The sequence below is a fragment of the Peromyscus maniculatus genome, chromosome 1 (genome assembly GCF_049852395.1).
Source record: "Peromyscus maniculatus bairdii isolate BWxNUB_F1_BW_parent chromosome 1, HU_Pman_BW_mat_3.1, whole genome shotgun sequence".
Lineage (NCBI taxonomy): Eukaryota > Metazoa > Chordata > Mammalia > Rodentia > Cricetidae > Peromyscus > Peromyscus maniculatus.
In genome coordinates this window covers 157541118-157552165 of record NC_134852.1, presented here as the reverse complement: position 1 = coordinate 157552165, position 11048 = coordinate 157541118, and the positions used below count along the sequence as shown (strand labels likewise).

The window sequence follows — 11048 nt, the reverse complement described above, 5'->3', positions numbered from 1 at the left end:
TTAACCTCTGAGCCATCTCTCCAGCCCCCCCCCCTTTTTTTTAACTGTATGCTAGAGTGAAAGGAGGTGATAGTAATTTAATTAATTTTTTGAATAGTTGCTGTGAACTTAGGTCTCCCCTTAAAAATTTTGTCTTTTTACTTGCAGGCTGTGTGGAGATGGTGAAGCTATTCATTGGAAATCTGCCCCGGGAGGCCACAGAGCAAGAGATCCGCTCACTCTTTGAGCAGTACGGGAAGGTGCTGGAATGTGACATCATTAAGAACTATGGTTTTGTGCACATAGAGGACAAGACGGCCGCTGAGGATGCCATACGCAACCTGCACCACTACAAGCTGCACGGAGTGAACATCAATGTGGAAGCCAGCAAGAATAAGAGCAAAGCTTCAACCAAGTTACATGTGGGCAACATCAGCCCCACTTGTACCAACCAAGAGCTTCGGGCCAAGTTTGAGGAGTATGGCCCAGTCATCGAATGTGACATCGTGAAAGATTATGCCTTTGTACACATGGAGCGGGCAGAGGATGCAGTGGAGGCCATCAGGGGCCTTGACAACACAGAGTTTCAAGGTGAATCACTCTCTTTTGGTGGGAGAGAGCTCAACACAAGGCTATTAGGAAGAAATTGGATGAGTAAAGGGTTTGGGATATCCATTTCTTCAGCAAAATTTTTTGTTTATTCATTTATTTTGTGTGCGTGTGCGCACGCTGCAACGTGCGAATGGAGATCAGAGGACAACTTGGGGGAGTCTTTTCTCTCCTAGCATGTGGGTCCCAGGTATGGAACTTAGGTGGTCAGGCCTGACAAGTCAGGTGACAAGGGCTTCTTTCCATTACTCCCTGAGTCAGGTCGGGTCCACTGAGCCTCAACCTCTTTCTTATGAAGCCTTCAGAAACAAGGAAGGAAGTAGGTGATGAATTTCTTAAAATGGAGACTGGTGGTTTGGATTGGGGGCGAAAAGTTGGTTTTCATTTGTAGCCTTTAAGGCTTTTGAGCCTGTTGTGAAATCCTTTCTCTCTGCCTGGCAGTGGTGATGTATGCCTTTAATCCCAGCACTCTGGAGGCAGAGGCAGGCACATCTCTTTAAGTTTGAGGCCAGCCTGGTCTACAGAGTGAGTTCCAGGATAGCCAGGGCTGTTACACAGAGAAAAACAAAAACGGAAAAAAAAGGGGGGAGGGGAACAAGTCATTTCTCTGAAGACTTTTTCTTTTACCCCCCCGTTTTTGTAGAACAAAAAGCTTCACTCGATGGTTTATTGGCTCAACACAGCATCACCATTGTGTTGCACTTGATAGAGGAAAATCCAGAGAAAGCAACATGTCAGGGACAATTTGGGTTAAGCTTCCCCTCTGGTCCCAGTTCTTTTCAGTAAAGATAATGAGCTTTAAAAGGTTCTGGCTCTAACTAATTTTGCTTTACATCTGTGCCAAGGAGTTACATTTTCAAAACCACTTAGCATTAAGAAGACTGATTTTAAGGGTCTAGGGAGGAAGCATTGGGATTTGGAGCAATAATGGCATGTCTTCTAGTTGATTTCAGGTGCATGTATGAGTACATTAGTTTAGACATTTGGGGGATAGTTTGGGTGTTACCATGAAGCCCTGGTTAGGTGAATTGTTTTGTGCCCAAAGGGCATCTTGGGTATTGATGTGGATTATCAATTGATTTGGAAGGTATTTAGTTTTATTTTAAGATCAAAACTTTCTTGTCAAGAGTGGCATTTAAATGGCTGTCGAACATTTAAATTGCCAGCTGAACTTTGAACTCCTCCCATGCTTCCAGGTTCCAAGAGTCAGAAAAAGTTTTTCCTAAGGTTCTGATGAATTTCCAAACTCCCCCCGGATCTATGTTTCAGATCTGGGTTCTGGCTATATTAACACAAAGTAGTGGCTGGTTCTTTTCTTCAGTGCTCCTTTTGTTGAACAGTGCTTTACTGTCATCTTTGTTCATTTCCCTTCAATTGAACCTTTCTGAGAGTCTGATGACACCCCCCCCCCCCATGTGACAAGTGCCCAGTGTCATGGGCATTGCTGTGCATTATTAAAAATGTCACACATTTCTCAGGAGGTCTAGTTTGCTTCCCTTTTTTAATTGGAAAGCTGAGAGTTATTTTGTCAACAACTTAATTGGAAGCAAAGACTGCTTTTGTGGAGGGTTCTGGCATGATACCTGATTTTTGGAGACTTTCCAGCACTTTAATCACAAAAGAGGTGGTGTCGACTAGTGGCAGTTACGTGTGTAAGGGGAGGACGGTGTGGTTCATTTGAGGGCAAGATGCTAACCTGTTGAGTTAATTTTACAGTATTTACTGTAATGCCATCTTTCTTAAAAATACGGTGCTTTCCACATGCTAATAAGTGTTCTGCTCCTGAGCAACAACTGGAGGCCATCTCTTCCCTCCTTTCTTCATTACCAGCCTCCTCTAGGTGTTCCCCAAGCCCCCAGTGTGTGTGTGTGTGTGTGGTATTTTGAGACAGGGTGTCTCTCTGTAACAACTGCCTTGGCTGTCCTGGAACTTGCTCTGCAGAGCAGGCTGTCCTCAAACTCAGAGGTCTGCCTGCTTCTGCCTCCTGAGTGGATTAAAGGCGTGCTCTACCATGCCTGCCTCTGTTTAAATTCTTAATTGATTAAAGGTTTTTTGTGTGTGTTGAGTAATGATAATTTACCTGACTGATCCTTTCCCTTTCAGTTTATCACAATTGGGTATATTCTCTTTTTTGCTTGCCTACTTGAAGAAAACTGATTTTAAATTTAAAAGGTTTAGTTCCTTTTTTGGACACCAGAATCAACAAAATCATACATCAGGGCATTTATCAATGAATGACTGTCTTAAATGTGTTTGTTTCTTTCTTGATTTTTTTTTTTTTTTTTTTTTTTTTTTTTTGTAATTTGTTATGTCCTAAAGTCCTGTGACGTCGTAGTCTTCCCCCACCCCCAAATGTCATGGTAGTCTGTTACAACCTGTAAATACCTAATTGCCTGTCTTTGTTCTTTTGATGATTTGCAGCATAGTAGATTTATTAAGCTTTACCTCTTTTTGTATTTTGTCTCTCCACTCCTTTTCTATTTTCTGGGATCTAATTTTGATTTTTCAGGTGAGATTATTTACCACTTTCGCTGGTGCTAGAGAACCTATCCTTCTAGTCACTTTTTAAAAAGTTATTTTTTTTAGTCTTATTTTTATTATTTTATGTATATGTGTTTTGCCTGCATGTATTTCTGTGTACCTCATGTGTGCCTAGTACTGCAGGAGGCCAGAAGAGGGCTTCAGTTCCCCTGGAACTGGATTTGTAGTAGATGGTTGTGAGATGCCCTGTGGGTACTGGGAATCGAACCCAGGTCATCTGGAAGAGCAGACAGTGCCCTTAACCTCTGAGCCATCTCTCCTCACATTTTTTTTTTTTTAAATGATTTTGTCTGCATGTATGTGTGTGTGTGTACCACATGTGTACCTGGCACCTTGGAGGCCAGAAGAGGGGATCAGATCCCCTGGAAACTGGAGTTACAGGTAATTATGATGTCATGTGAATGTTGGGAATAGAACCTGACTTCTCTGGAAAAGCAGCCAGTGATCTTAACCACTGTGCCATCCTTCCAGCCCCCTTCTCTGTTACCTCTTTAACATATGTGTTTGGGTGCATTGGAGTCATTGCATTGTGAAGATTTTGCTGGGTTTAGATCACTTTTGAATTCATTTGCCAGTAAACTTGTTGACATTGTTAGTAGAAATTTCTTAGGTGAAAGATTGAGATTTTAATTTTAACCTTTATTCTAAAAGTTGGTGCTTTTCTTTTATTAGGGCTTTTAGAGCTATTTTGTATTTTCAAAATACCAATTGGGATTTTCAAAGAAAGGTGTTTGGAGCATGTTCTTAGAATTACACATTCTTACTTGATATTTGAGACAGGCTGTATGTAACTCATTGAGCTCCAGTTTAACTATTCTCTAGCCTCACTCTTCAGAGTGCTAGGATTAAGGACAGTGCCACCATGCTCAGCTTTTTTCATCTTCTCTCTTAAAGAAGAAAGCATTATAATTCTTCTCTGAGCAGTTTGTTTCACTGACATTGTTGGTTATTCTTGTAACTTTCTTGTTCTTTTTTATTAAAATGTATTTCCTCTGTGTGTATGTTTGTTGACAGCTTGCCCAATTTTCTTTTGACTTTTACTGGAGAGTCAAATTGTGGCTAATCCCTATTAGGATGATTATTAAATGAGAAAGAACAGTTAGAGAAGACCTTCATCTTGTGTCCCCAGACTTCCTTAATTCATGACTAGTCGGGAGATCTAGCTTGAAACTTGGCTGCCAGGCTCAGCTTTGGAACAAATCCTGATCATTCTTAAGTGTTGGTAACTTTAGAATCTCTTTGATTTGGGGTATCTATGCATAAAATTGGCTCAACATTTTTTTCCTACTTAATGCAATCTTGATAGAAAAGATGGGAATGCTAGGTTTTTGGAGCACTCTCAGTTTGAGTTTCTTTTGTATTGGGCCATTGGGGTAGCTATTTTTCCAGTTACTTGGCAGTGGATGAAATCTCTCCTTTTTTGAGTAAGAGTAGAATTCTTAAACAGAAAGCTGGTGTTGATAGCTATAATATTTCTTATTCATCTGGTTATCCTTTGCTTGAAATCAGGCCATTTTTACTAAATCTATATGTTGAGTTTCCCCCTCCCCCAAAAAAAGTCTTTTTGACACACACACATCAAGAGTTGTTTAGGAAAAGCCATTGCTGTGACCAGTGGCTGGGGTAGGGGCTTGGGCTATTACTTTGTGATAGCAACCCTTCTTGCGTCTGTTTCTTCAAGGCAAACGAATGCACGTGCAGTTGTCCACCAGCCGGCTTAGGACTGCGCCCGGGATGGGAGACCAGAGCGGCTGCTATCGGTGCGGGAAAGAGGGGCACTGGTCCAAAGAGTGTCCAGTAGATCGTTCGGGCCGCGTGGCAGACTTGACTGAGCAGTATAATGAGCAGTATGGAGCAGTGCGCACGCCTTACACCATGAGTTATGGGGATTCATTGTATTACAACAACGCATACGGAGCGCTAGATGCCTACTACAAGCGCTGCCGTGCTGCCCGGTCCTATGAGGCAGTGGCAGCTGCAGCTGCCTCTGCATATAACTATGCAGAGCAGACTCTGTCCCAGCTGCCACAAGTCCAGAACACAGCCATGGCCAGTCACCTCACCTCCACCTCTCTCGATCCCTACAATAGACATCTGTTGCCGCCTTCAGGAGCTGCTGCTGCAGCAGCTGCTGCAGCCTCTTGTACTGCAGCTTCTGCTTCATATTACGGGCGGGATCGGAGCCCCCTGCGTCGCGCTACAGGCCCAGTCCCCACTGTTGGAGAGGGCTACGGTTACGGGCATGGCAGTGAGTTGTCCCAAGCTTCAGCAGTCATGCGGAATTCCCTGTACGACATGGCCCGGTATGAGCGGGAGCAGTATGCGGATCGGGCGCGGTACTCAGCCTTTTAAAGTTTGAGGTGAGAGTGGGGGGTGTCCCCTGTTGGTTTTGTCATCCCTCTGTGGCCTCCAATTAGGCTGCCCTCCTTGCTTTGCCTTCTGCAGGGCTAGTGTGAGGTTACTAGCATGGTTCAGTTTACAGACAAATCCTTAAATGCTGAATTTGAAGTAAATATCCTTTGCTCTTGTGCCTATTTTTCCAGGGCTTCTAATAGTAGGCATTCTCATTGTATTTGTGTCTGGAGCACAATGGTGCACTGGTGAATTTTGGGTCAAGTCTGTGTGCTTCTGTAATTGACCTGAGATCCAGACATTCAGACTTAGGTGTGCAGCTTCTCAGAGTCTGCTGAATTTCTTAGCTGTGCGACACTAGTTTTTGTTTTTTTTTTTTCCTTTCTTGAGTTTGCTGTATTGCATTATGTTGTGAAAGGGTCTGATAGGACCACTAATGATAAAGTTCGTAACTAGTTAGCTGATTATTATTGTTCAAATCCTATGAAGACCTACAAAATGGCATCATCTTAATCTTGAAGAATATTTCTCACACTCTCAAAGGTCTGTCTTAGGCACTTTTAAAGAATTTAACTAGTGATTTGAGGCAGAGAATGGTAGCAAACATTTCTCAGAGTAAGGAAGTCTGACATGAACTTCAAAGTCCAACTTAGCTGCTCATGTCCGTAAGAGTCCAGTTTTGTTATCCTTTATTCTGTTGTGTTGTAGCCTTTGATTTTATTCAGTTTTCATTTTTGACCCTGGGTTTGACATCTTTCACTTAGGTAACATAGCAGTATAAGTTTACATGCATACTTGTGTTTATTCCTGGGTAATATTGAAATCTAGGCTTAGGAACTTCATCATGACCACATCACTTCCTCATCTTTCCATTAGTTAAGGACCTTTACTACCAACTTGACCTGAGTCCATTTGACAATGACAGAGTTTCACTTTGTAGCCTAATGCTGGCCTTACCTGTGGCAATTGTGCTTCAACCCTGAGTGCTGAAATAGGTGCTTATCACCATGGTGGTGCTTCTGTTTGGAATACATTCTCTTTTGATGCTTCTTGTCAGCTTTGGGCTCTAGGCTTTTAGAATTGCTGTTGTACTTGGGGTACTTTTCAGTTCTTTTAGTTTTGAGGAGCCCTACTGTGTCCCTGACATTGTCACAGATTCTTAATCTTGTAGTACAGGTACTTTGTCATCTTTCATAATTAAGGCCGAAGGTATGTGGCTTGCCCGGGTCCATTGACTGGTCCAAATGACTGACTGGGTTCATTGACTAGAATTGTGCTGGAAGAGAAACTTGAGTGACTTGATGTAGCTTACACATTCTCCAGTGCCTTCTTTTAAAAATTATATATATAAACCTTCAAACTTGTTCAGTTGATACAACTTTTTTGTAGTTCTTGATTGATACTGTGTCCTTGGCAGTAATTTTTAGGTTGAAACATACTGTTGACTTTTAATCTCAGAGGCTAATTGGATCTTTCCCTTTTTTTTTTTTTTTTTTTTTCTGTTCTGAGTTTGTGGAATTACCTTCTCTTGAGAATGCTAATAATGTTAGCATTGGAAGTAATAGAATGTCTTTTCCTGTTAGGAAAAATTTGCTGTTTAATTTAGAGAAAGGCCTTTCTTTATTTACTAGGGGACTGTTTAGCTTTCCCAACAATTCTCTGACCTTCAAGCTGTTCTCATTTTTAGAAATTATGTTGATACTAAGGAAGGGTACAAGTAAACTTAAAAGTGAGTATTAAGGTATGACTTTGTAAGATGTTCTTTGAAGTTTCTCAGTGGGAAAGCCCTTTTGAGCTTTGCTGTAAAGCCCCTGTACTGTGCTCTCTTTCAGGTGGGATGTGTGTGGGCTGAAGTCCCGAGCTGCGGTTGTGCATGAGAATACACCCTTCGTGGTGCCCATCTCCGGGACGTTCTCGGCCCTGTGCATTCAGTCCCTCAGGAACCACGGACCTTATTTTACCTTGTTAAGTTCAGACTTGCTCTCCTATTCTCTCTCCTGCTCAATTTCCCGTTCTCCTGTTTATTCTTCTGTAGCTTCCCATTCATGTTCTGTTCTGTTCTGTTCTCCCAGCATGCCTCCTGTGCAGAAACTGGTGGGGGCTCTGCTGTCTGTTCCCTGCCTCCTGACTGTAGCAGGTATTTGATTTGGGAATGACCTTGCTGAGAATCACTGCTCTGGGTTTTCATTTTTGGCCCAAAGGCTAGTCCTAGAGATTGGGATCACTTTCCAGTGAAATAAATGGTTTTTCAAATTAGGGAATGTGTGCTTTGAGAAAGTTCTTGTTTGGACTTGTTTCTGGGTTGTTTATTTGTACCCTGAACAGAAGGTGGGGAATGTTTAAGCTATTTAGCTTTGGGTGAATAACACTGTAGAGGTTTTTAATTTTTTATTATTATTTTTTTAAAGACCTTTAGGTACTAAAGGGAAAAGAGGTTATACAGAAGAATTGAACTAGGCATCCTTGTTTCAATGAAGACATTTCCTACTGGTCCACTTTTTGTTATAAAGCCAACTAACTAGTGGTCTAGAGCTGTAGATCTTTACTTGCCTTGAAAATAATCATTATGTATACTTACAACTGCTGTTAACACTCAGTCAACATATCTCCCTTGACTTATGTCCAGGAAAGAGGTGAAGGTTTCAGGGAAAAGATGTAGCTTTCATCTTTGGGAAAAATGAAGGTATGGCTCCCACCAGAGTGCATTTTGCTACCCATTGACCAGTACTACTTTATGGTGCATTTCACCGTTCATATATATGATTCTGCCAAAATCAAGACTCTACATGAGTTCCACAAGCATCTCATAGCTTATACTTAATGACTTTAGATGAGAGGTATAAAGGGTCCGGCAGCTCCTTTATAAGTCATTAAACTTAGTTAATCAACAGTTAGGACAGTGTTTGAATGCAGTGAGGAACCACTGCTTTAGTATCATGTTTTTATTAAAAGTTTGTCTTCCATGTTTCAGCATATATAGAGCTTTGTCTCAGAATCATTTACTTGGTACTGAGTACCTACTGTTATGCCGGGCATGCTTTTAATAAATAATAAATAAAAGGGTCATAATGATGAGGAAATAAAGATGATAAAGGAGCCACTTTTGACTTGGGTGACTTCAAAATTGTCTACTAACTGCTTCTATTCCATTGATTCATTTTAATTTATAGATGACTGGGATTGTGACAGCACTCTGTGGACAAAGGTAATTTTTTTGTGATGTGAGACCCTGTGCTAGGTGATGTATGTGTTGCTCCTCAGTCTTTCCTGGAAAAAGTTTTTCTTAGCAAGTTTTTCCTTCCGGGCTGAATTGTTTTCTTTGCCACTGCTGCCTGTCTTAGAAAGGTTCATACCTATTTTGGTCCCTTTTTCTTAGATCCAATTACTCTTGTGCACATACGAGTTTTAGCACAATTTCTTGATGTGAGTTGAAAGTTGGGAATGGCAAGTCTCAAGATGGAGACTTATATTTGTTGATTCAAAAGATTTGAGGATACTTTGACAGATGATGACCCAAGTGTTAGGAATTTTAGAGCTTTTTTTGTAGGATGGGGTGGGAGGCAGAAATAAAAGATACATCAAATCTGGCTTTGGCATGTTCCTTTGATGTTAGCTCTTAGCACTTGGAGCTGGCCATGGTGGCACACACCTTTTATCCCAGCACTTGGGAGGCAGAGTCAGGCGGATCTTGGAGTTCAAGGCCAGCCTGGTCTATATAGTGAGTTCCAGGAGAATGAGACCCTGCCTCAAATGAGTAAAATTGAGTATCAAGTGAAGGTTCTTGCCTAAATAGTTTCTTTGTTTTTATTGACTTGTCAAAGTATACCTGGGTGATTTTTTTTTTTTTTTTTAACCATGTTGCTCAAGTGGTTCACCTGCCTTACCTTCGGAGTAGTTGGGGCTAAAGGTATACATACTACACTGTAATATACTTTTACATTATTAGAACATAAAACATGCAGAACGATTAAGATTTACCTGACTCATCTTTTTGTTTTAAGAGACTGGATCCTGTAACAGCCTAGCAATGTTTTCATCAGTCTATGCTGGCTCAGAGCTTTTTTTTTTTTAAATAAAAGATGTGCTTTTGCTATGTATACAACCAGACTGGCATCTATGTATACAACCAGACAGGTATCTATTGCCAAGTCTAATGACCTGGAACCCACATGATGGAGAACTAACTCATCCATGTTTTCCTCTGACATCCACGTGTATTGTGGTACACATGCATGTACACACACGGGAAGAAAGTACTAGCTGAGTGTGATGGCATACTGTGTAATCTTAGTAGCATGTAATCTCTTGAAAGCTGAAGGGATTCAGAGTTCCAGGACTAACCACACTACATAATGTGATTCAGACAAAAAAATCTATTCATTAACTTGTTGGAAAACTTTTATGAAGTGTAATGGGAAAATAGTGAGTTGAAAATTACGATGATGTAGCTCTGTTGATAACATGCTCTCTTAGTATGCTTGAAGCCCTGGGCCTGAGCTCTAGCACTGCAGAACACTATGTGATGTGCATTTATGTAGTCTAGCACTGGGGAGGTGGAGGCAGGAGGACCAGGAGTTGCAGGTCATTGTAGCTACATAACCAGTTAGAGCAGTGGTTCTCAAACCTTCTAATGCCATACAGTTCTTGCTGTGGTGACCCCAACCATAAAAATATTTTTGTTGCTACTTCATAACTAATGTTTCTACTGTTATGAATTGTAGTACAAATATCTGATATGCAACCCCCGTGAAAGGGCCATTCTAACCCCAGGGGTTGCAACCTACAGGTTGAGAACCACTGAGTTAGAGGTTAACACAAACTGTCTCAACAGTTTGCAGACACTGAATATAACTGGTTTCCAATATTAGAGTGGTTTGAAATTATTTTGTTCTGAAGTTTCCAGTCAAGTGAGTGAGTATTATTCCATGAGGCTATGTTGTTGTATAAGTAGACAAGATAGTACTGGCATCACTTACCTCCTCTGTTTCAAGGAAAATGCTTCAATTTAAGTTAAACACATTTTCCTCAGCACTCTGCCCATTCATTTGTTCACTGACATGACTAGCGTCTGTGAGCTGGCCTTGACCTCACTGATGACTCATTGTTTACCAGGTGTGGGGTATATGGAGAATGCATCTCAGTAGGGTGTCAAGCCTACTCACTTGGCCTCCTTTAGCTGTTGTGCACCCCTCCACCCCACGTTTCCAATCTTGGGTATGCAGATACTTGGCCTATCCTTGGGGGGAGGGAAAAGGGTGATTGGAGTGATTAAACTTATTTTGTATTGAAGGATGATCCCTTCTGGTTCTTAGTGGATCATAGGTCCTACAGGTGTGGTCAGGGAGTTCTCAAGTAGTAATAGACATTTTGTTTTTGGCACTAAGGCCTCTTCATGGGGCCTCATGAAAACTCAAGAATGTGCTCTTTCTTTGAGCTATATCTTGTACATTAGACCAAAAGATTGATGCTGAAAATTTTCAGGACTCTTCAGAAGCCAGGTTGACTTGGGTAATGCCAAGTTCAGTCCTCTTTACCTTAGTGCATTAATACTAATGTAGACTTTAGGA

At 41.4% G+C, this 11048-nt stretch overlaps 2 protein-coding genes across 8 annotated transcripts in view; one reads left to right on the top strand and one right to left on the bottom strand.

Annotated features, from left to right (window-relative positions):
- The window catches only part of LOC102917956 (RNA-binding protein 4B), a 49086-nt gene that overhangs the window by 7967 nt on the left and 30071 nt on the right, over positions 1-11048 (bottom strand). The window lies entirely within an intron of this gene.
- The window catches only part of Rbm4 (RNA binding motif protein 4), a 63275-nt gene continuing 52385 nt past the window's right edge, over positions 159-11048 (top strand). For 5 of the 7 annotated variants that reach the window (XR_013049052.1, XR_013049055.1, XM_076564041.1 and 2 more), the window contains exon 1: positions 159-570. Coding sequence is in view for 5 of the 7 variants with exons in the window: in XM_076564041.1 (XP_076420156.1) it covers positions 159-570 (412 nt within the window). In the remaining 2 variants the exon portion in view is untranslated. Of the gene's footprint in view, positions 571-4810; positions 5490-7313; positions 7738-11048 lie in introns of those variants that run through there. The other 2 variants (XM_076564031.1, XM_006980569.4) reach the window with 2 other exon arrangements.